Below are 26,931 nucleotides of genomic sequence, written 5' to 3'. Positions count from 1 at the left end.
CCAAGAAAGAAAAAACATGAGAAACTATTTCCATCTGTTGAAATAAGTCATTTTAAAAATGAATTCAGAGAGGGTGTGGTGAAGTATGTACTCTGATATATATCATTGGTGGGACTATGCTGCTGCTGCTGCTACGTCACTTCAGTCGTGTCCAACTCTGTGCAACCCCAGAGATGGCAGCCCACCAGGCTCCCCTGTCCCTGGGATTCTCCAGGCAAGAACACTGGAGTGGGTTGCCATTTCCTTCTCCAATGCATGAAAGTGAAAAGTGAAAGTGAAGTCGCTCGGTCATGTCCGACTCTTAGCAACCCCATGGACTGCAGCCCACCAGGCTCCTCCATCCATGGGATTTTCCAGGTGAGAGTACTGGAGTGGGTTGCCATTGCCTTCTCCGTGGTGGGACTATAAATTGGTACAATTCTTTAGGAAAGAAATCTAGCAAATGGTCCTAAGGATTATAATATTCTACTTCTGGGTACTCAGCATAGAGAAGACTTAAAAATACCAAAGTATTAAGAAAGAAGATGTTAACTATAATGCTATACAGAACAGTGAAAATCTGGAAGCAGCAGAAATGTCCAACAACTAGAAATGTTTCGCCATATTAATTTTGCTGAAATGTATCAAATGTAATAGTCATTAAAATTATGTTGGTGGTTTAGTCACTAAGTCGTGTCCGACTCTTTGTGAGCTTATAGACTGTGTAGACCTCCAAGCTCCTCTGTCCATGGGATTCTCCAGACAAGAATACTGGAGTGGGTTGCCATTTCCTTCTCCAGGGGATATTCCTGACCCAGGAATTGAACCCAGGTCTCCTGCACCGCAGGCAGATTCTTTACTAACTGAGCTACAAGGGAATCCCAAAATTATGTTGAGGTGAATACAATTCTATAGAAAACATTATATATTAAGGGACATACTGGCTGCATATGCATGAATAAAGAATTCACACAAATGTAGGAAATTTCCCCAAATGTTAACACTGCTGACATCTGGGTTATGAAGCAATAAGTGGTATTCTCCCCCTACTTCTAATTTCCTCTGTTTTACCTATTTCCTATAATGAATGAACACTCTACTAATTAGCATGCTTTTGGTTGCAGAAAACCTAACTTGCTTTAACTAAAGAAGCTTTTGTATCTCACAGAGCTGGGGAGTCCAGGACAGGCTGGGATTCAGACAAAATACGGGCAGTGATTCATCATCACCATCAAGGCCCAGCTCTTCCTGAGTCTCCACTCTGGGTCCTCAGTGTGGGCTCCATCCTCAGGGCATTCACCTCACAGTTTCAACAAAACAGAGGTCAGAAAAAAGCCACATGCTGACTGGCTAAGAAGGACAGTTCTCTGGAGTAAACAAACTTGGTGTTCCACTGGGAAGAAGGTGGGCAAGTTGATACTGAAGAGATGAGCAACAGTGTCTTCCCCAAATGGTTACTCTTGTCATTTGTCAAAATATGTTTACTGCTTCCAGGATTTCCCAAAGTAATTCATTTCATTGCAGAAAATCTGGAAAACAGATGGTATCAAAAAAACCTCACACAGGAATCTATTACAAAGGATGGTCACTCTTAACATTTTGGTTCATTGTGTTTTAAGACCTAAAATTTTAATATTTTATTTTTTAAATTAATTTTTATTGGAGTATAATTGCTTTACAATGCTGTTAGTTTCTGCTGTACAGCAAAGTGAATCGGTTATATGTACACATATAGCCCCTCTTTTCTAGATTTCCTTCCCATTTAGGTCACCACAGAGCACTGAGTAGAGTTCCCCGTGCTATACAGTCGGTTCTCATTAGTTATGTGTCTTACACAAGTATCAGTAATGTGTATAACTCAATCTCAATCTCCCAATTCATCCCACCCTCCTCTTCACAACCCTTGGTGTTCATATGTTTGTTCTCTACCTTTGTGTCTCCATTTCTAAACTCTATATAGTACTACATAACATGCTACCACATGGAAACAACATAATTTATTTAACCATTTTGCTCTTGTAGATAATTTCTATTAATTCCATTTTTATTATTAGTAACCCTAGATGGAATATTTCACCTGATCTCTAATCTGCTTCCTTTGGATAGTGTCCTTTAAGTGAAATTACTGGACCAATATTACATATTGCCAAATGAATGCATATTACACATCTATAATGAGAAAAAATCTAAACAATAAAATACAAAATGGAATCATATTTGCCATAACTTCACAGGTCAATGTAAACATCAGACTGTGTAATTTAAGAAAAGTTTTGATAAAAATAAGTCATTATATAAATGCAAGATATTATTTTGATATTAACAAAAATAATAAACACCAAAACTGCCTTATGTCAACAATCTATCTTAGGGATTAGTTTATAGTTTTTAATCATACACATTGTCAACTGCTTACAACTTTCAACATTCCACAACCTATCTGTCAATACGATAGAGGCAACTTTTATCTTAGTTTTAAAGCATTTATATTGATGGGACATTAATAATCTATTAAGTAATTGAAAACTTACTAAGGTCATAGCTATGTGCTATCAAGAAGGCTAGGAAACTAGGAATACTCTGGTATATTAATATCATTGAATGTGAAAGACAGACATACAGGCAACTAAAATAAATGTGACACGTGATCAAACAGGGCAAAGAACATTTCATTATGGGACCCAAGAAAGAGAAATAATGAACATTTCTCTTTCTGCTCCTAGTCTATTCTCTGTTTCAGTTTCTACCAACTGTTCTCTCTGCCTGCACGCTTAAATCTGGCCTTGCTCCACCCCGGCATTTGCGTGGCCCTGCTCCTGGCCAGCCTCCGTGAAGTGAGAATCTGTAGCTGGCCCTGATCACCCTGCCCCTTGTCCCCTCTCACCCTGAGTCCTTCTGCCCTCCTCTGCCCACACCACCGTGACACCCCGTGCTGCTTCCCAGCTGATCAGCGAGGGGCTGATCCTGGTCTCTCCTTACAAAGACTCATGGGAAATTCAAGTCCTCTGAGCTGTTAAATAAGAAGAAACTAATCCCAACTCAGGGAGTACAAAGGAAAGAATACGTATCCCAATTCAACATACTATACAATGTAGAAATTTGGAAACTCAAGGAGGCTGCACTGCTTTCACAGATGGAGACTTAATAGGTCTTTTACGAGTTACAGAAAGCATGTACTAGAAGAACAATAAGCTACCCAAACAGTAAAACAGCAGAAACATGTTACTGAAGGGTAGAAATAAGGTTCCTGAAAAACCTCTAAAAAATAGAGGAAAACAATTACTACACGATTACAGTCCAAAGGGCCTGTTAGAGAAACATCACTAGGGCTCACAAAGAAATGCCATTTCCCTTGCCTCTGTATTTCTGTGAGAATTCCAGGGTAACACTTACCCACAGGGAGAACAAATGAGAAGCTAATATAGTAACTGGACCTTTCAAAATGCCACACAGGGCCTCAGGGTCAGTAAATGCCTCTCTGTAAACTGTCCAGTGTCCTGCACACTTGCATCCAGATCCAACCTGTGTGCATTTGCCATTCACATGTGTTCATGTTTCAAGAAAGGTAAGATGAAGAGAAACACAGGAAACATTCCAAAGAGTATAATAAAGCTGATACAAATATAATAAAGCAGTAAGTATAAACTGAGAAGCTACTGATTCTGTGATTTACTCATGTATTTTCCCTGTAATTAACGTCTAAATCTGTGGCAATTTTTCATATTGGAACACAGCACCCCAGGCTGAGACAGCGTGAGGTGGCTGTAGCAGTGCCTGTCACAGACACTTTAACAGGGAAGGAGTGGAAGAGCTGCTGGACTCTCATCCTTAGAGAGGCTGTCGGGGAAGGGGCTGCTTAGCTCTTCTTTGTCTCCACAAAAGCTCAAATGTTGAATTATTTATTCATTTTTTAAAGACATGCATTTCTTTATTGGGCTGCACTGGGTCTTAGTTGCGGCATGCAGCAGAGACTGTCTAGCTGTGTGTGGGCCAGCTGCTCTTTGGTATGTGGCATCCTAGTTCCCCGAGCAGGGATTAAACCTGTGTCCCCTGCATTGCAAGGCAGATTCTTAACCACTGGACCACCAGAGAAGTCCTTCAAATGTTAATTTAGGCACCTACAATGACTGCTTTATTCTAAGATGTCAAAAAGATAATTTGAGGGACTTTAAACTGAAAAGTTTAAGATCAGCACAGTGAACTGTATTAAAAACCCATAATGTGTTTGGGGGTATGTGTGTGTATGGGTCTAGGTCTTAACTAAAGTAGCTAAAAATTGCAATAATAAGACTTGGAGTTTTAAAAAAGTGACTTTGAGCTATGAAAGTTCAAACTGCAAGGAATAAAATCACATAAAATTAAAGAAAAGAACTGAAACAAGCTGAAATTACAATTACTGTAGAAGAATATGGTGGCCTCAGATTAGTTAACATATAATAATGACAAAATGGGCAATTTTTGAAAAATCATAAAAACCTTTTGGGTTAACCTAATATAGTATATTTGAAATTATCTTAAATACAGTGACCCAAGAAATATTTTGGAGTCATATGTAGGTCTGGCATTAATGAATAAAGATTATTGGCTGTTCTGTGTATAAAGAATTTGGATATACAGCATTTCAATTAAAATGACATCTTTTTTTTGGTAAAATCTAATACATTTAATTTTGGCATAATAGTGATTTATTATATATCAATACTTCAAAAATATACTTTTGTGTTTGACAAACCATCGACGAGCTCAAAATGGACCTATAAACATGCTTTTGCTCCAAACACCAGGCTGCTATTGCACTGAAGGCAGTGAATTCCATCACGGGAGTTATAAGACCCAGGACTGCAGATCACTGTGAATAAAAAATAAGTTAGTAAGTAACAGTCTCCTGATGCCATGTAGTTTAACTTTAGATGGAGAATACATTTTCAAAGAAGATTTTTTTTTCTTTTTGGTTTTAAATGTGGTAAAATGCACATAACATAAAATCTGCCATTTTAACCATTTTTAAGTATACAGTTGAGTAGTGTCAAGTATACTCAAATCATTGCACAACTAATCTCCAGAACTTTTGCATCTGGGACAAACTGCACCTCTACACCCATTAAATACCTCCTTATTCCCCCTTTTCTAGGTCCTGGCAGCCACCATTCCACAATTTGTTTCTATGAGTTTGACTCCTCTAAATGTCTCATGTAAGCTTAAGCAAAGACAGCCCACAGTGTTGACATTAGCAGGCTTATTGGCCATCCTGGAAATTCTAGAACAATGTGACTACCAGATGGTCCATAGTAAGCATACTCCAGATGTATAAAGACAGCCGCAAATATGGGAAGGACTTGCAGATTATTTTTAACAATCATCTGGTTTCAAATTCTATTTCTATCATGGGCTAAAAGGGTAATTTTAGAAAAATTACTTATCCTAAAATGTAACTCAGATTGGTCATCCCTAACATAAGGATCTATCATCAGTATTACCAATGTTCCTTCTGCATGATGGGAAATAAAGAAAGGTAGAAAGAAACCAATACATTATGTTAAATACATTCTTTTTGTTGACTAAGTTTGGGATCCTGGGCAAAGTAGTCAATTCTCGTAGTTCTAGCTTCCTCATTTCTTGGCCACCTGATGCGAAGAACTGACTCATTTGAAAAGACCCTGATGCTGGGAAAGATTGAAGGCAGGAGGAGAAGGGGACGACAGAGGATGAGATGGTTGGATGGCATCACTGACTCAATGGACATGAGTTTTAGTAAACTCTGGGAATTGGTGATGGACAGGGAGGTCTGGCACGCTCCAGTCCATGGAGTCGCAAAAAGTCCGACACGACTGAGCAACTGAACTGAACATTTCTAAAAGAGGTACAATGACAATCAAGTCATAGTGTTATTGTGAGGACTGAAATCAGATGACTTACAAAAGAAAACACCAAGTTTGTGACAAGCACTGCACTCAACAAATGCTTAACCCTGTGCACTGCCTGGCTGCTATCTTCACCCACCTCTTCTACGTGTGTACTGCCATGAAGGTCATGGGAAGACATCAGCCCTCTAATAGGGCTTGGGTCTCTGATTTTCCTATTGCATATGTCATCAGCCAAGGGACCACAAAGATGTTAATAAGAGCACATCCAAGGATGGGTTATCATAGGCCATGAAGTAAGATTTTTTTTTTAGTGCCATAATTTTAATAATACATGTCACTGATTGGATCTGGGTCATATTATATTATTTAATTTCATATTTCTTTCAAAATATATATTTTTTCAAATTGGGAAATATCTTAACCATCACTCAGAGAAAGTATTCTCTGTTCTAGGTTTCATAGAGTTCCTTGGTTTTAATAGATATTTTATTTGGAAATTAATGTTCCAGATGGAAAAAAAATGGTAAACAAAATTAAATTGATTTACTGCAGTAATAAGAAGAGTATTTAAAGTAAAAATGCATGTGGTAAAATTCTAATGATATAGTGTTTCTCAAAGGAGTGTGACCATGGTACACATTCTCTCAAAGAAACATATTAATATTTCTTGAAGCACAAATATAGAAAGACTGAACAAAGGTATTAAAAATGTTAAACATTAAACATGGAGAACAGAAGCCTGCATGAAGTCTTACACACATATTTTTACATGACTGTCACAAACAGAACGGAAACTGGCAAAAAACCATTGAAACCAAAGCATAAATAATGATATTCTAATAAATATTCTTATATTTAAAAAGCTTTCATAATACTGTATATTTATATTGTTCAGTCGCTAAATCATGTCCAACTCTCTTGTGATCCCATGGATTATAGACTGCCAGGCCCTCCTGTCCATGGGATTTCCCAGGCAAGAACACGGGAGTGGGTTGCAATTTCCTTCTCGAGGGGTCTTCCTGACCAAGGGATTGAACCTGTATCTCCTGCATTAGCAGGCAGATTCTTTACCACTGAGTACCAGACCAGGGCCCTTATCTGTAACACTCTCTCCTAGGATATATTCTGAAATATTTTGCTCTCTCTTAAGCCAAATTGAGGGAAAATGCTAAAATATTATTAAATTTAAAGTACAAAATTAGTGAAATCATCTTTCAGGTTTGAGTCTCAGGGAATGGAATATCTCATAGCTACAGTTAAAAGAGTAGACTAATTAAATTTTGATTATTTCAATAAGAAGAGAAGGAACCATTGGTGACTGATCAGTATCAACATATAAAGAAATGATAAGGAAATACAGGAAAAAATCTTCATGAATTTTAGATGGGGACTAATTTCTTTAAAGAGAAAGTGACTAGCAATAATATAAAATAATTGATTCATTTAGTATTAAAATTAGAAACTTAATAAAAAGAATCATAAAATTGACAACAGTTAAGCAGGAAACCTAGGAAATAGTTGCAGCTATGTAGCCACCAGAGGACTATCATTCAGAAAACATACATAATTCATATCAATCAATGAGAAAAGGATAGAAAACTAAAAACAGGCCCAAAAGAGAAAATACAAATATCCAATGATTGCTACTTTATTGATCCACAAAATAGTGCTCAAACAAATCACGAATTTGGGAAACACAAATAAAGATCAAACTATAAGACACGGAGCGTGCTCTCAGTGAGAAGTTGGACTAGGAAATCCCTTGAGATGGGAGCTTAGCATTTTCTTGCAACATCAGGATTAGAAAAAGATGACGACCATTTCTACTTCCATTGAACACAGTATTGAGTCTTGCCCAGAACAATTAGACAAGAAAAAGGAAGCAAATTCAAATGGTAAAGGAAGAGTGATGCTATCCCTGTTTTTAGTGGGTATGATCCAAATTGCCAACATCCATTGGATCATAGAAAAAGCAAGAGAGTTCCAGAAAAACATCTACTTCTACTTTATTGACTATGCCAAACCCTTTGACTGTGTGGATCACAACAAACTCTGGAAAATTCTTAAAGAGATGCGAATACCAGACCACTTGACCTGCCTCCTGAGAAATCTGTATACAGGTCAGGAAGCAACAGTTAGAACTGGACATGGAACAACAGACTGGTTCCAAATAGGAAAAGGAGTACGTCAAGGTTGTATATTGTCACCCTGCTTATTTAACTTATATGCAGAGTACATCATGAGAAATGCTAGGCTGGAACCAAGACTGCTGGGAGAAATATCAATAACTTCAGATATGCAGATGACACTACCCTTATGGCAGAAAGTGAAGAAGAACTAAAGAGGTTCTTGATGAAAGTGCAAGAGGAGAGTGAAAAAGGTGGCTTAAAACTCAACATTCAGAAAACTAAGGTCCCATCACTTCATGGAAAATAGATGGGGAAACAGTGGAAACAGTGTCAGACTTTATTTTTCTGGGCTCCAAAATCACTGCAGATGGTGACTGCAGCCATGAAATTAAAAGACGCTTGCTTCTTGGAAGGAAAGTTATGACCAACCTAGACAGCATATTAAAAAGTAGAGACATTACTTTGCCAACAAAGGTTCGTCTAGTCAAAGCTATGGTTTTTCCAGTATCATGTATGGATGTGAGAGTTGGTCTATAAACAAAGCTGAGAGCCAAAGAATTGATGCTTTTGAACTATGGTGCTGGAGAAGATGCTTGAGAGTCCCTTAGACTGCAAGGAGATCCAACCAGTCCATCCTAAAGGAAATCAGTCCTGAATGTTCTTTGCAAGGACTGATGCTGAAGCTGAAACTCCAATACTTTGGCTACCTAATGCGAAGAACTGATTCCTTAGAAAAGACCCTGATGCTGGGAAAGACTGAAGGTAGGAGAAGAAGAAGATGACAGAGGATGAGAGGGTTGATAACATCACTGACTCAATGGACATGAGCTTCGGCAAACTCTGTAAGATGATGAAGGACAGGGAAGCCTGGTGTGCTGCAGTCCATGGGGTTGCAAAGGGTTGTACATGACTGAGCGATCAAACTGAACTGATCTTATATGAAGAAAATCCTAAAGATTCCACACTAAAAAATATTGACTGATACAACATTCAGCAAGGTTGCAGGATACAAAATTGACACGCAAAAATCAGTGGTGTTTCTATAGACTAGACAATCTGTAAAGGAAATGAAAAAAAAAAAAGCAGCTCTACTTACAATAGCATCAAAAATATATGCTATTGTAACTTGACCATGGAGGCAATTTCTTGTGTACTGAAAACTACCAAAAATTGCAGAAATAAACCAAAGACAAATAAATGGAAAGATATCCCATGTTCTTTAGTATTTAATGTTATTAATATGTCAGTACTACTAAAAATTACCCATGAAATCTCTGTCTCTGAAAACTACAGATGCTATGAAATCTCTATCAAAATCTCAGTGGTGGTGTTTTCAGAGACAGAAAAATCCATCACAAAACTCATTTGAAATCTCAAGGGATTCAAAATAGCCTAAGCGGGAGGTGGTCCTAAGATGGTGGAGGAATAGGACGGGGAGACCACTTTCTCCCCCACAAATTCATCAAAAGAACACTTAAACACTGAGTAAAATCCACAAAACAACTTCTGAATGCCGGCAGATGACATCAGGCACCCACAAGAACAGCCCATTGTCTTCGAAAGGAGGTAGGAAAAATATAAAAGACAACAAAAGAGACAAAAGAGGTAGGGACGGAGCTCCATCCCGGGAAGGGAGTCTTAAAAAGAGAGAAGTTTCCAAACACCAGGAAACGCTCTCACTGCCGAGTCTGTGCCGAGCCTTGGAAGCACAGAGGGCAACATAATAGGAAGGAAAAATAAGTAAATAATTAAAACCCACAGATTACGAGCCCAACGGTAACTCAGCCAGCAGAGAAGCAGCGCAGATGCCTGCACCCACCAGCGGGGGCTGGGCAGGGAGGCGCGGGCTGCATTGCTTAGAGTAAGGATGGGGCCTGAATGCCCGGGAGGGTAATCAGAGCGAACTAATTTGGGCTAGCAAACCAGACTGTGGGATAGCTACCATGTGAAAAGCCCTAAGACACCGCCAGGCCTGCACACAGAAGGGCTGAACAGAACTAGCCAGCTGCAGACCATCCCCCTCTGGTGACAGGCAGCCAGTGCCGGAAGGGGGCAATCACACCCCCAGAGAGACATTATCTACCAAACTGCAAGCAGGCTTCTTTGCTTACTAAGACTTCTTGGGGTTCTGGACAGTCATCTGCCTGAGAAGGTGCACCAGTTGTACACCCAGAAAACCGAGCAGCAGGGACGGGAGAGGTGATAAGTCGCAGTGACTGCACTCACCAAACACCTCATCACCCGAGCTGCTCAGAGCTGGGAAGGGCACAAAACACAGGTCCAACGGAGTCTGCGCCTCTGAGGACTACCCGAGTGCCTGAACCTGAGCGGCTTAGACTTAGGAGATGCATGCAGCCCAGGGCCAGCCTCCAACGGTTCCCAGCGGAGCAACCTAGAGCCTGAGCTGTGTGGGCAGGGAGGGCACACGCGCCAAGAGCGGGGGCAGGCCCAGTGTGGCTGAGGCACTGCGAGCACATGCCAGTGTTATTTGTTTGCAGCGTCCCTCCCTCCCCACAGTGCCACTGAACAAGTGAGCCTAAAAAAGTGTCCACCACCACCCCCTTGTGTCAGGGCGGAAATCAGACACTGAAGAGACCAGCAAACAGAAGCTAAAACCGAGGGAACCGCCTTGGAAGTGACAGGTGCAATAGATTAAAACCCTGTAGTTAGTACCGACTACATAGGAAGGGGCCTATAGATCTTGAGAAATATAAGCCGGACCAAGAAACTATCCGAAAACGAACTGACCCCACACTGCCCACAACACCACCAGAGAAAGTCCTAGATACATTTTTACTATTTTTATGATCATTCTTTTTTTTATTTTCTTTTTTTAACTTTTTAAAACTTTTAAGTCCTCTATTACTCCTTTAATTTTTATAACCTACAATTACTTTTCAAAAAAAAAGACTTTTTTAAAGCACACTTCATATATATATATATATATATAAAACAACTTTTGTGACTTTGTTTTTTTTCTTCTTCTTCTCTTTAATATTGTATTTTTGAAAATCTAACCACTACTCTAGAATTTTAATCTTTGCTTTTTGGTATTTGTTATCAATTTTGTACCTTTAAGAACCCAATCTTCAGTATTCATTTTTACTTGGGAGCGAGATTACTGGCTTGACTGCTCTCTCTCCCTTTGGACTCTCCTTTCTCTCCACTAGGTCACCTCTGTCTCCCCCCCCCCCCCCACCTTCTCTTCTCTACCCAACTCTTTGCATTTCTGTGTGTTCCAGACGGTGGAGGACACTTAGGGAACTGATTACTGGCTGGATCTCTCTCTCTCCTTTTCATTCCCCCCTTTTATCCTCCAGGCCACCTCTGTCTCCTTCCTCCCTCTTCTCTTCTCTGTATAACTCCATGAACATCTCTGATTGGTCCAGACTGTGGAGCGCACATAAGGAAGTGATTACTGACTAGCTTGCTCTCTCCTCTTTTGATTCCACCTCATCTCATTTGGGTCACCTCTAACTCCCTCCTCTCTCTTCTCTTCTCCATGTAACTCTGTGAACCTCTCTGGGTGTCCCTCACTGTGGAGAAACTTTTTTCTTTAACCTAGATGTTTTATCAACAGTGCTGTATAGAAGGAGAAGTCTTGAGACTACTGTAAAAATAAGACTGAAAACCAGAAGCAGGAGGCTTAAGTCCAAATCCTGAGAACATCATAGAACACCTGACTCCAGGGAACATTAAGTGATAGGAGCTCATCAAACGCCTCCATACCTACACTGAAACCAAGCACTACCCAAGAGCCAGCAAGTTCCAAAGCAAGACATACCATACAAGTTCTCCAGCAACACAGGAACACAGCCCTGAGCTTCAATATACAGGCTGCCCAAAGTTACTCCAAATCCATTGACATCTCATAACTCATTACTAGACACTTCATTGCACTCCAGAGAGAAGAAATCCAGCTCCCCCACCAGAACACCAATACAAGCTTCCCTAACCAAGAAACCTTGACAAGCCACGGATACAACCCCACCCACAGCGAGGAAACACCATAATAAAGATAACTCCACAAACTGCCAGAATATAGAAAGGCCACCCCAAACTCAGCAATATAAACAAGATGAAGAGACAGAGGAATACCCAGCAGGTAAAGGAACAGGATAAATGCCCACCAAACCAAACAAAAGAGGAAGAGATAGGGAATCTACCTGATAAAGAATTCTGAATGATAGTGAAAATAATCCAAAATCTTGAAATAAAAATGGAATCACAGATAAATAGCCTGGAGGCAAGGATTGAGAAAATGCAAGAAAGGTTTAACAAGGACCTAGAAGAAATAAAAAAGTCAATATATAATGAATAATGTAATAAAGGAGATCAAAAATACTCTGGGGGCAACAAATAGTAGAATAACAGAGGCAGAAGATAGGATTAGTGAATTAGAAGATAGAATGGCAGAAATAAAATGAATCAGAGAGGAAAAAAGAAAAACGAATTAAAAGAAATGAGGACAATCTCAGAGACCTCCAGGACAATATTAAACGCCACAACATTCGAATCATAGGAGTCCCAGAAGAAGAAGACAAAAAGAGACCATGAGAAAATACTTGAGGAGATAATAGTTGAAAACTTCCCTAAAATGGGGAAGGAAATAATCACCCAAGTCCAAGAAACCCAGAGAGTCCCAAACAGGATAAACCCAAGGCAAAATACCCCAAGTCACATATTAATCAAATTAACAAAGATCAAACACAAAGAACAAATATTAAAAGCAGCAAGGGGAAAACAACAAATAACACACAAGGGGATTCCTATAAGGATAACAGCTGATGTTTCAACAGAAACTCTTCAAGCCAGGAGGGAATGGCAGGATATACTTATACAGATCAAAGAAAATAACCTACAGCCCAGATTACTGTACCCAGCAAGGATCTCATTCAAATATGAAGGAGAAATCAAAAGCTTTACAGATAAGCAAAAGCTGAGAGAATTCAGCACCACCAAACCAGCTCTCCAACAAATGCTAAAGGATCTTCTCTAGACAAGAGACACAAAAACGGTGTATAAACTTGAACCCAAAACAATAAAGTAAATGGCAACGGGATCATACTTATCAATAATTACCTTAAATGTAAATGGGTTGAATGCCCCAACCAAAAGACAAAGACTGGCTGAATGGATACAAAAACAAGACCCCTACATATGTTGTCTACGAGAGACCCACCTCAAAACAGGGGACACGTACAGACTGAAAGTGAAGGGCTGGAAAAAGATATTCCATGCAAATAGAGATGAAAAGAAAGCAGGAGTAGCAATACTCATATTAGATAAAATAGACTTTAAAACAAAGGCTGTAAAAAGAGACAAAGAAGGACACTACATAATGATCAAATGATCAATCCAAGAAGAAGATATAGCAATTATAAATATATATATGCACCTAACATAGGAGCACCGCAATATGTAAGACAAATGTTAACAAGTATGAAAAGGGAAATTAACAATAACACAATAATAGTGGAAGACTTTAATACCCCACTCACACCTATGGATAGATCAACTAAACAGAAAATTAACAAAGAAACACAAACTTTAAATGATACAATAGGTCAGTTAGACCTAATTGATATCTATAGGACATTTCACCCCAAAACAATGAATTTCACCTTTTTCTCAAGCGCACATGGAACCTTCTCCAGGATAGATCACATCCTGGGCCATAAATCTAGCCTTGGTAAATTCAAAAAAATTGAAATCATTCCAAGCATCTTTTCTGACCACAATGCAGTAAGATTAGATCTCAATTACAGGAGAAAAACTATTAAAAATTCCAACATATGGAGGCTGAACAACACACTGCTGAATAACCAACAAATCACAGAAGAGATCAAAAAAGAAATCAAAATATGCATAGAAATGAATGAAAATGAAAACACAACAACCCAAAACCTATGGGACACTTTAAAAGCAGTGCTAAGGGGAAAGTTCATAGCAATACAGGCATAGCTCAAGAAACAGGAAAAAAGTCAAATAAATAACCTAATTCTACACCTAAAGCAACTAGAAAAGGAAGAAATGAAGAATCCCAGGGTTAGTAGAAGGAAAGAAATCTTAAAAATTAGGGCAGAAATAAATGCAAAAGAAACAAAGGAGACCACAGCAAAAATCAACAAAGCCAAAAGCTGGTTCTTTGAAAGGATAAATAAAATTGACAAACCATTAGCCAGACTCATCAAGAAACAAAGGGAGAAAAATCAAATCAATAAAATTAGAAATGAAAATGGAGAGATCACAACAGACAACACACAAATACAAAGGATCATAAGAGACCACTATCAGCAATTATATGCCAATAAAATGGACAACGTGGAAGAAATGGACAAATTCTTAGAAAAGTACAACTTTCCAAAACTGAACCAGGAAGAAATAGAAAATCTTAACAAAATAGCCTAAGCAAATTTGTGAAAGAATACAGTTGAACATCTCACACTTGCTGATTTAAATACTCCAAATCTACAGTAATTTAAATGGCCTGATACTGGCATAAAGACAGAATCACAGGCAAAAGCAATATAAAGCTTAGAAATAAACTCTCAAATAATTTTTAACAAGGATACCAAGATCATCCAATGAGGAAAGGACAGTTTTTTCACAAATGGTGCCGGGAAAACTGACATGAGAATGAAGGAGGCTGCACTCTCAGCTTACACAATATATATAAAAATTAACTCAAAGACCATAAGAGCTAAAACTGTAAAATTCTTGGAAGAAAACAGAAGAAGCTTTATGACTTCAGATTTTACAATTATTTTTTATATGACACCAAAATACAGGTTGAGAAAGGGTGAAGAAGGGTTTAACAGAGGATGAGATCATTGGATGATATCACTGATTCAATGGCAATGAGTTTGAGCAAACTGTGGGAGATAATGAAGGACAGGGAAGCCTGTGTGCTGCAGTAAACAGTCCGACACAACTTACCAACTGAACAGTAACAAAAGCATAAGCACAAGGGACAAACATAAACTGAACTACATCAAAGACCGAAACTTTTTCTTGAACCAAGGAAAGACCATGTAAGGACAATGGGATAGTGACCCCCTATGCCACCTGCAAGCCAGAAGAGCACTCAGTGGAAATGAGTCACCAATACCTCGAACTTGGGGTTCCAATCTTCACAAGTGCAAAAAATGAACTTCTGGTGTTCAATCCATTCAGTTTGGGATTTTGTTATGTAGCCCAACCGAATACAGTATTTATCTAAAAGAACCAGAAGCAGGATCTTGAAGAGGTATTTGCACACCCATGTTCAATCAGTGTAGCATTACCCACAATAGCCAAGGTACGGAAGCAACCCAATGTCCATTGACAGATGAAGGGATAAAGACAATATGGCACACACATGTGGATAAAGAAAATGTATTAATGTGGGAATATAAACTTACAAAAAGTGCTGTGGAATGGGATGAAAATGTGTTATGGTCACACACTATACATGTTGGAGGTGGGAATGTGATACACACACACAAATGCTGTGAAATATTATTTAGCCTTAAAAAGGAAGGAAATTCTGACATATCCTACAACATAGATGCCAAGTTAAATAAACCAATCACAAAAGGACAAATGCTTTCATGATTTCATTCACACAGGTGCCTGGAGCAGTCGTATCTACAGGGACAGAAGCACGGTGGTTGCCAGCACTGAAGGGGAGGGGAAATGGGGAGTCAGTGTCTCATAGGCACGGAAGTTCAGTTCAGGAAGATGAAAAAGTTCTGGACATGAAAGGTATTAACACACAACAGAGTGAATATGCTTACTGCCACTAATTTGTACCTTTTAATATGCTTAAAATATTAAATCTTTGAAATATTTTACCATAAAAATGTGATGCGTGACATACTCATCAGATTGCCAATATTTAAAGTTATGTCAAGATGACAAACCTAGACAGTGTGTTGAAAAGCAGAGACATTACTCTGCCAACAAAGGTCCATACAGTCAAGGCCATGGTCTTCCCATTGGTCACATATGGATGTGAAAGCTGGACTATAAAGAAGGCAGAGCACCAAAGAATTGGTGCTGGTGAAGACTCCTGAGAGTCCCTTGGACAGCAAGGAGATTAAACCAGTCAATCTTAAAGGGAAATCAACCCTGAATATTCATTGGAAGGATTGATGCTGAAGCACCAGTATTTTGGTCACCTGATGCAAACAGCTGACTCACTGGAAAAGTCCCTGATGCTGGGAAAGATTGAGGGCAGAAGCAGAAGGGTGTGTCAGAGGATTAGATAGCTGGATGTCATTACTGATGCAATGGACATGAACTTGGACAAACTTTGGGAGATGGTGAGGGATAGGGAGGCCTGACATACTGCAGTCCATGAGGTTGCAAAGAGTCAGACACAACTAGGCAACTGAACAACAACAGGCCAAGAACTGGCACAGATATAGAACAATAGGATATGTCCTACACTGTTGTTGTAAAAGTGTTTTCTAAATTTGATGTATTGATCCAGTTTGACATATTTTAATATATTTCTTAAAGTCCAATATTAGCCAAAGACTTATGATATACAAACAAAAATATTCACAAGACCACTGTTTGTCACAGCAGTAAAACTGAAGAGCAGAAAGAAATTTCAACCAACAATAAAACAGATATATCTCCCTTGATATATTCATAAAATAAGAGTATTACACCCAGAAAAGAAAAAAAAATTTAATTGTGCTATAACCACAAAAGTGTGAATGAATCTCACAGATATAATTTTCAATAACATGAATCAGTTAAACTAGCATATCACTGGACAGATTCTCAGACTGAATTTTTAAAAATTCAACTTTATGCTGTTAATGGAAAAATGTAAATTTTAAACAAATTAATCTATACCCGCACTGAATTCACAAAAAAAACCTCAATGATTTTATGTTACTTGACAAATCAATTAAAAGAAAAAAGGAAGGCTATTTACCCTCTCTACATATCAATATATTTAATTACAAGAGAATAGTAAAACAAAAAAGAGGATCCTGTAAAAGACATATATATATATTTATGTGAATGTACATATACGTGTTCAGTTCAGTTCAGTTGCTCAGTCGTGTCCGACTCTTCGCAACCCCATGTATCGCAGCACACCATGCCTCTCTGTCCATCACCAACTCCCGGGGTTCACTCAGACGCACGTCCATCGAGTCAGTGATGCCATCCAGTCATCTCATCCTCTGTCATTCCCTTCTCCTCCTGCCCTCAATCCCTCCCAGCATCAGAGTCTTTTCCAATGAGTCAACTCTTCACATGAGGTGGCCAAAGTACTGGAGTTTCAGCTTTAGCATCATTCCCTCCAAAGAAATCCCAGGGCTGATCTCCTTCAGAATGGAGTGGTTGGATCTTCTTGCAGTCCAAGGGACGCTCAAGAGTCTTCTCCAACACCACAGTTCAAAATCATCGATTTTTCGGCACTCAGCCTTCTTCACAGTCCAACTCTCACATCCATACATGACCACTGGAAAAACCATAGCCTTGACTAGACAGACCTTTGTTGGCAAAGTAATGTCTCTGCTTTTCAATATGCTGTCTAGGCTGGGCATAACTTTCCTTCCAAGGAGTAAGCATCTTTTAATTTCGGGGCTGCAGTCACCATCTGCAGTGATTTTGGAGCCCAGAAAAATAAAGTCTGACACTGTTTCCACTGTTTCCCCATCTATTTCTCATGAAGTGATGGGACCGGATGCCATGATCTTCATTTTCTGAATGTTGAGCTTTCAGCAACTTCTTCACTCTCCTCTTTCACTTTCATCAAGAGGCTTTTGAGTTCCTCTTCACTTTCTGCCATAAGGGTGATGTCGTCTGCATATCTGAGGTTATTGATATTTCTCCCGGCAATCTTGATTCCAGCTTGTGTTTCTTCCAGTCCAGCGTTTCTCATGATGTACTCTGCATAGAAGTTAAATAAGCAGGGTGACAATATACAGCCTTGACATACTCCTTTTTCTATTAGGAACCAGTCTGTTGTTCCATGTCCAGTTCTAACTGTTGCTTCCTGACCTGCATATACGTTTCTCAAGAGGCAGATCAGGGGGTCTGGTATTCCCATCTCTTTCAGAATTTTCCACAGTTTATTGTGATCCACACAGTCATAGGCTTTGGCATCGTCAATAAAGAAGAAATAGATGTTTTTCTGGAACTCGCTTGCTTTTTCCATGATCCAGCTGATGTTGGCAATTTGATCTCTGGTTCCTCTGCCTTTTCTAAAACCAGCTTGAACAGCAGGAAGTTCACAGTTCACATATTGCTGAAGCCTGGCTTGGAGAATTTTGAGCACTACTTTACTAGCGTGTGAGACGAGTGCAATTGTGTGGTAGTTTGAGCATTCTTTGGCATTGCCTTTCTTTGGGATTGGAATGAAAACTGACCTTTTCAAGTCTTGTGGCCCCTGCTGAGTTTTCCAAATTTGCTGGCATATTGAGTGCAGCACTTTCATGGCATCATCTTTCAGGATTTGGAATAGCTCAACTGGAATTCCATCACCTCCACTAGCTTTGTCCGTAGTGATGCTTTCTAAGGCCCACTTGCCTTCACATTCCAGGATGTCTGGCTTTAGGTGAGTGATCACACCACTGTGATTATCTTGGTCGTGAAGATATTTTTTGTACAGTTCTTCTGTGTATTCTTGCCACTTCTTCTTGGTATCTTCTGCTTCTGTTAGGCCCATGCCTTTTCTGTCCTTTATCGAGCCCATCTTTGCATGAAATATTCCTTTGGTATCTCTAATTTTCTTGAAGAGATCTCTAATCTTTCCCATTCTGTTATTTTCCTCTATTTCTTTGCCTTGATCGCTGAGGAAGGCTTTCTTATCTCTCCTTGATATTCTCTGGAACTCTGCATTGATGCTTATATCTTTCCTTTTCTCCTTTGCTTTTTGCTTCTCTTCTTTACACAGCTATTTGTAAGGCCTCCTCAGACAGCCATTTTGCTTTTTTGCATTTCTTTTCCATGGGGATGGTCTTGATCCCTGTACAATGTCACGAACCTCATTCCATAGTTCATCAGGCACTCTATCTATCAGATCTAGGCCCTTAAATCTATTTCTCCCTTCCACTGTATAATCATAAGGGATTTGATTTAGGTCATACCTGAATGGTCTAGTGGTTTTCCCTACTTTCTTCAATTTAAGTCTGATTTCGGTAATAAGGAGTTCATGATATGGGCCACAGTCAGCTCCTGGTCTTGATTTTGTTGACTGTATAGAGCTTCTCCATCTTTGGCTGCAAAGAATATAATCAATCTGATTTCCGTGTTGACCATCTGGTGATGTCCATGTGTAGAGTCTTCTCTTGTGTTGTTGGAAGAGGGTGTTTTTATGACCAGTGCATTTTCTTGGCAAAACTCTATCAGTCTTTGCCCTGCTTCATTGCGTATTCCACAGCCAAATTTGCCTGTTACTCCAGGTATTTCTTGACTTCCTACTTTTGCATTCCAGTCTCCTAAAATGAAAAGGACATCTTTTTTGGGTGTTAGTTCTAAAAGGTCTTGGAGGTCTTCATAGAACCGTTCAACTTCAGCTTCTTCAGCGTTACTGGTTGGGGCATAGACTTGGATTACTGTGATAATGAATAGTTTGCCTTGGAAATGAACAGAGATCATTCTGTTGTTTTTGAGATTGCATCCAAGTACTGCATTTCAGACTCTTTTGTTGACCAAGATGGCTACTCCATTTCATCGGAGGGATTCCTCCCTGCAGTAGTAGATATAATGGTCATCTGAGTTAAATTCACCCATTCCAATCCATTTTAGTTCACTGATTCCTAGAATGTTGACATTCACTCTTGCCATCTCTTGTTTGACCACTTCCAATTTGCCTTGATTCATGGACATGACATTCCAGGTTCCTATGCAATATTGCTCTTTACAGCATTGGACCCTGCTTCTATCACCAGTCACATCCACAACTGGGTATTGTTTTTGCTTTGGCTCCATCCCTTCATTCTTTCTGGAGTTATTTCTCCACTGATCTCCAGCAGCACATTGGGCACCTACTGACCTGGGGAGTTTCTCTTTCAGTATCCTATCATTTTGCCTTTTCATACTGTTCATGGGCTTTTCAAGGCAAGAATACTGAATTGGTTTGACATTCCCTTCTCCAGTGGACCACAATTCTGTCAGATCTCTCCACCATGACCCGCCCATCTTTGGTTGCCCCACAGGCATGGCTTAGTTTCATTGAGTTAGACAGGGCTGTGGTCCTAGTATGATTAGATTGACTAGTTTTCTGTGAATATAGTTTCAGTGTGTCTGCCCTTAGTATGATCTAATTGTTTCCAACACAGAGGAGACTAGTATGATCTAATTGTTTCCAACACAGAGGAGACTTTAAACCTAAATTCCATAGCCTGGTGTTATCTACATAAATCCATCCTATAATTGTGGGAGATTTTTTCCTCCTTTGTTGAAACTTTTCTTGTTGCTCTGATTGAGCTTGAGTAATAGAAAAAAGCTCAAATTTATGGCCAGAGTCAGAGCAGGCATAATTAATTGGCCCAGTGAGGGTATCCCATCAAGTAATATCACAGTAACCTGAATATGACTATAATTTTTTTATAAAGTAAATTTTCTCAGGGCCAACCAGTTAGAGTCTTGTAGTAGAGAAATTTAATAAGGTAACCCAGAAGTAGACACAGGTAATTGGCCACAAACCCAACAATTGAATTGATTTCTAAAACTAGCATAGAATCAGGCCTATGATTATATGTGTGTATATACACATGGCAGGGAGGCAGGGATGGGAAAAAGGAGGGAGGGAGTAGGAAAGAGGGAGAGAAACCTGAGAACACATAGCTATTACTAGAGCTAAAAAAGGAATTCAGCATACAGGATACAACATCAACACAAAAAAAATCAGTTACATCTATACAGCAGCAGTGAAAATTTCCAAAATTTTATTAGGAAAACAATTTTATCTACATGATAATCCACAAAAAAAATCCAGATGTAAAGTTAACCAAGGAGGTGAAAAACTTGTGCATTAAAATTATAAAACACTACTGTAAGAAATAAGAGACCTACACAGAGGGAAAGACATCCTATGTTCTGGAACTGGAAGACAGTATTATTAAGATCATTGTATGCTGCTGCTGCTGCTAAGTCGCTGCAGTTGCGTCCGACTCTGTGCGACCCCATAGACAGCAGCCCACCAGGATGCCCCGTCCCTGGGATTCTCCAGGCAAGAACACTGGAGTGGGTTGCCATTTCCTTCTCCAGTGCATGAAAGTGAAAAGTGAAAGTGAAGTCGCTCAGTCATGTCTGACTCTTAGCAACCCCATGGACCGCAGCCTACCAGGCTCCTCTGTCCTTGGGATTTTCCAGGCAAGAGTACTGGAGTAGGGTGCCATTGCCTTCTCTGAAGATCACAGTATAGTCCAAAGCAATCTATAGATCCAATGTATTCTGAATCAAAATCCTGCCAACTTGTTTTGAAGAGTTGGATTGATAATCCTCAAATTCACATGGAATTTCAAGGGGGGTCTCAAATATACAACATAGTGCTGAAAAAAATGAACAAAGCTAGAGTACTCACAAATTTCAAAACTCCTTACAAAGCTACAATAATCAAAACAGTATCAGTTGGTCAGTTCAGTCAGTTCATTCACTCAGTCGTGTCCAACTATTTGCGACCCCATGAATCACAGCACGCCAGGCCTCCCTGTCCATTACCAACTCCCTGAGTTCACTCAGTTATACATATATTCTTTTTCAGACTCTTTTAAATTATAGATTACTACAAGATATTGAATATAGTTCCCCATTATAAGCTCAGTTCAGTTCAGTTCAGTCGCTCAGTCATATCCAACTCTTTGTGACACCATGAATCGCAGCACGCCAGGCCTCCCTGTCCATCACCAACTCCCAGAGTTCACTCAGACTCACGTCCATTGAGTCAGTGATGCCATCCAGCCATCTCATCCTCTGTCGTCCCCTTTTCCTCCTGCCCCCAATCCCTCCCAGCATTAGAGTCTTTTCCCATGAGTCAACTCTTCGCATGAGGTGGCCAAAGTACTGGAGTTTCAGCTTTAGCATCATTCCTTCCAAAGAAATCCTAGGGCTGATCTGCTTCAGAAAGGACTGGTTGGATCTCCTTGCAGTCCAAGGGACTCTATAGTACTATAAAATGATAGAACATACACAAATGGAATAGAACTGAGAGTCTAGAAATAAACTTGTACATCAACAGCAACTGATTTTCAACAAGGATGACAAAATCACCCAAAGTGACCTTTCTAATGAAAGGTCCAGGATAACTAGACAACCACATGCAAAGAATAGGTCTGGACCCCTAACTCAAAATGCTTTCTAAAAATTACCTCAAATATTTTTCTTTGAGAAAAAGAAAAGTGGTAGTTTTTTTTTACAATTTTGGATTTCACAACAGTTTTTCTTAGATATGACACCAAAAGCATGAGCAATAAATAAGAAAAAGATAAACTGGACTTAATGAAAAAACTTCTATGCACAAATGGACATTATCAGTAAAGTGAAAAAAATATCTGAGAATAGATAAATATTTGCAAATCATACATGGGCTAAATAAAGAGTACGTAAATAGCCCTTAGAATTCAACAAGAATAAGACAAAAACCCAACTTAAAAAATGAACAGAGGACTTGCCTAGACATTTTTTTGAAGATATACAAATGTCCACCAAGTATGGGAAAAAATGCTCAGTATCATTAGTCACTTGGGAATACACAGATACTACTAAGTCAATACTAAGATACTACTTCACACACAAGGACAGCTACAATTTTTTAAAGGAAAATAACAAGCGTTGAGGAAAAATAGACACTCTTGTATATTATTAGCAGCACTGTACAATTTTGCATGCACTGTGCTAAACAGTTTGACAAGTACTCAAAAAGTTAAACACAGAATTGCCATATAATCCAGAATAATTTCATTCTTAGTATATAATCAAGACTTGAGGATGAATACTCAAGAACATATATGCATCTCAATGTTCACTGCAGCACTGTTCACAATAGCGAAGACATGGGAGCAACCTAAATGTTCATCAACACAAGAATGGATAAATAAGATGTGGTACATATATACAATTAGATATTACTCAACCATTAAAAAGAATGAAATAATGCCATTTGCAGCAACATGGATGGACCTAGAGACTGTCATACTGAGTGAAGTATGTCAGACATAGGAGAAATACCATGTGCTATCCCTTATATGTGCAATCTATACAAATGAACTTATTTACACAACAGAAACAGACTCGCACAGACTTCTGAGAACAAACAATGGTTGCCAGGGTGAAAGATGGGGTGAGGGTTAGTTAGGGAGTTTGGAGTGGACATGTACACACTGCTGTTATCTAAAATGGATAATGAACAAGTTCCTAAATTACAGAACAGGGAATGCAGCTCAATGTTATTGAGAGAGTTAATTCTTAGGTAGGTTGATAAGAAGTCCAGGGTCCCCAAGGAGGAGAAAGGGGTCTGGGGCTCTCTCTCAATGAGGAGAAAAGGAGAAACTTTTTTTTTCTGCATTCTTTAGTCTTAGCCACATAAAGATTTTTTTTTTTTTTTAATCCTAAACTAATGATTACACAACAATTCATGTTTTGTTGAGACTCTGTACTAAGAATTATATAACAACAATGTACCCTACTTGAGGATGTGTTTCTTCTTCTTAAGACCCTTCAGACTAATCCTGTCATCTTAAAATGTATATTATGGAAGTGGGTCTGGTAAGATTTTTCTATTGTTAGTTCTAATCCCATTATCTTAAAATGTAAACTGTGGGAATGGGTCTGATAAGATCTTTACAATCTTGAGACATTCTTGTGATTTACTGTAATAACCAATTGAAAAAGTACATAGCTCCTTTGCTAAGGCTAGCAAGGGGGCACTCTCGGTCCCAATTCTGATGTCCATGTGAGAAGCTTTCTCTGTCCCTTTTTATTTTTTATTTTTTAAATTTTATTTTATTTAACTTTACAATATTGTATTGGTTTTGCCATATATCAAAATGAATCTGCCACAGGTATACATGTGTTCCCCATCCTGAACCCTCCTCCCTCCTACCTCCCCATACCATCCCTCTGGGTCGTCCCAGTGCACCATCCCCAAGCATCTAGTATCGTGCATCAAACCTGGACTGGCGACTCGTTTCATATATGATATTATACATGTTTAATTGCCATTCTCCCAAATCATCCCACCCTCTCCCTCTCCCACAGAGTCCAAAAGACTGTTCTATACATCAGTGTCTCTTTTGCTGTCTCGTATACAGGGTTATTGTTACCATCTTCCTAATTCCATATATATGCGTTAGTATACTGTATTGGTGTTTTTCTTTCTGGCTTACTTCACTCTGTATAATAGGCTCCAGTTTCATCCACCTCATTAGAACTGATTCAAATGTATTCTTTTTAATGGCTGAGTAATACTCCATTGTGTATATGTACCACAGCTTTCTTATCCATTTATCGGATTTTTACGATCATTCTTTCTTCTTTTTTTTTTAATTTTTAAAAAAATTTTAAGTCCCCTTTTTATACTTAATAAAACTCTGCTACACAAAAAGCTCTTGGATGATCAAGCCTTGTCCCTGGTCCTGAAGCTAAACCTTCTTTGGAGACCACGAAGCCGTCATCGTTCACAGTAAGCCATCATTATGTGGCAGCCTGGATGGGAGGGGGGTTTGGGGGAGAATGGATACATGTATGGCTGAGTCCCTTTGTTGTCCACCTGAAACTATCACAATATTGTTAATCAGTTATACTCTAATATAAAATAAACAAGTTTTTTAAGTTTCTTTTTTAAAAACCCTGAAAGGTGACCAAAAAAAAAAAGGAATTATTTACCATTTTGCCTGAAATAACCAAAACATATTAATAACCATAGAAATGTATGTAAAATGATTTTCAAGAAACCAGACATCAAACCACAAGTGACAGTGATCAGAAGGGACAGATAAGAAACAAAATACATGAGCTCTACAACTGCTCTGAGAGCTGGACAATAAAAAAGGCTGATTACCAAAGAATTGATGCCTTCGAACTGTGGTGCTGGAAAAGACTCTTAAAGAGTCCCTTGGACAGCAAGGAGATCAAATCAGTCAATCCTAAAGGAAATCAACCCTGAATATTCACTGGAAGGACTGATGCTGAATTTGAAGCTCCAATGCTTTTTGACCACCTGATACAAAGAACTGACTCATTAGAAAATACCCTGATGCTGGGAAAGACTGCAGGCAGGAGGAGAAGGGGACAACAGAGGACAAGATGGCTGGATGGCATCACCAACTCAACAGATATGAGTTTGAGCAAGCTCCAGGAGACGGTGAAGGACAGGGAAGCCTGGTGTGCTGCAGTCCATGGGGTCGCAAAGAGTTAGGACATGACTTAGTGACTGAACTACAACAACTGTTGTAGCTTATTGCCTTCAGTGAGTTTCCAAATTATGGCAAAGGAAACTGCGGTGCAGCTAAGCAAACTGAACTGAAGAGAAAAAACTGAAGTCCAAGAAGAAAAATGCAGTTACATTCTTTCTGTGAACCAGGAAGGAGAGAACTTCAGAGACAGAGTTTCTTTCTGTGAACCAGGAAGGAGAGAACTTCAGAGACAGAGAGCTCTGGAAATGAGTAGAACATCTTGCTTGAATACAACAACAGAAGCCAGCATGTGTGTCTGAGGAAGTGACCTGAATCTGGTAAAAGGACTATCAATTTTGATAACACTAGAGGAAAGGGTAACTGGCAATCACTCAGGCTGATGAGGAACAGTGTCTGTTCCCAACAACCAGAATGGAAAATTCATATTCAAAAGGCATTGGGTAGAGCACTTAGCGAAGTCATATAAAATGAACAGCTTTAGACTGAATACTGAACCAGAACATCTAATAAAATTAGAAAAGAAATGATCAAGTTGTCTTTGATAATGTATTAATTACATCTGAAAAGAAAGAAGACAAAATTCACAGGAATATAAAATTATTTAGCCCCAAATAAAATAAAATCACTATATTTGGAACCTACACAAAAATTATGAGGGGTTAGAAACAGGCAAGAAAACACATAAAAAAGGGAATAATCAAACAATAAAACCAAACTAGAAAACAGAAGGTAAAATACTTGTATACTAAAAACTACAACACAGTGCTGAAAGAAACAACAGGAGGCCTAAATAAATGGAAATTTATTCTGTGTTCACAGTAGGAAGACTTAATATTAAGATGTCAATAGTACACAAAGCAATCTAGTGATTCAATGCAACCTCTATGAAAATATCACCAGGGTTTTTTAAGAAACAAATTTAAAATTCTCAATTAATATTAAATTGCAAATGGTCCTGAATAGCTAAAACACAGTTTTGAAAAACAACAAACCTGGAGGAGCCATATATCCTCATTTCAAAACATACTACAAAGCACTAATAATCAAAGCTGACAGACCTATAGACCAATGGAATATAAATAAACCTATTCATTTATTACCAACTGATTCTTGATAAGGGTACCAAGTCCATTCAATGTGAAAATTAGTATCCTCAATAAATGGTGCTCAGAAATTTGTATTTCTACAAGCAGAAAAATGAAGTTGGATGCTTAACCCCATACAGATATCAACTGTGACTTAATTACAAGAGCTAAAAATTCCTAGAAGGAAAGATAGGGCTAAATCTTCATGCCACTGGATATGGCAACAAAATTTTTTAAAAATGGATAAACTGGAGTTCATTAAAAGTACAATTTCTGCATATCAGAAGATGTTATCAACATCTCTGTCAAATGGTTAAACAGATGTTAACATGGTCTGTCTCAACTGGCACAAGACATAAGCACCAATCATCAGAAAGCTGGAGTGACTATATTAATATCTAACACAGTGGACTTCAGTGCAACCAGCATATCAGGAATGAAAGGTGCATCAGTACATAATGATGGAGACTCAACTGATCAAGAAAAAAAATAGCAATCCTAGGTGCCT

At 38.8% G+C, this 26,931-nt stretch overlaps 1 protein-coding gene across 7 annotated transcripts in view; it reads right to left on the bottom strand.

The window, feature by feature from the left end:
- LOC102400060 (zona pellucida binding protein) overlaps nucleotides 1-26,931 on the bottom strand; it is a 197,315-nt gene that overhangs the window by 32,097 nt on the left and 138,287 nt on the right. For 2 of the 7 annotated variants that reach the window (XM_025290808.3, XR_006552609.2), the window contains one exon: nucleotides 887-4,828. The exons of the other annotated variants lie outside the window; for them this stretch is intronic. In XM_025290808.3, the coding sequence (XP_025146593.2) occupies nucleotides 4,734-4,828 (95 nt within the window). In that variant the 3' untranslated portion in view covers nucleotides 887-4,733. Of the gene's footprint in view, nucleotides 1-886; nucleotides 4,829-26,931 lie in introns of those variants that run through there. 7 annotated transcript variants of the gene reach the window in all.

The sequence above is a fragment of the Bubalus bubalis genome, chromosome 8 (assembly GCF_019923935.1).
Source record: "Bubalus bubalis isolate 160015118507 breed Murrah chromosome 8, NDDB_SH_1, whole genome shotgun sequence".
NCBI lineage: Eukaryota > Metazoa > Chordata > Mammalia > Artiodactyla > Bovidae > Bubalus > Bubalus bubalis.
Note: the sequence above shows the minus strand (reverse complement) of the source record. Positions and strands in the feature narration are given on the sequence as shown.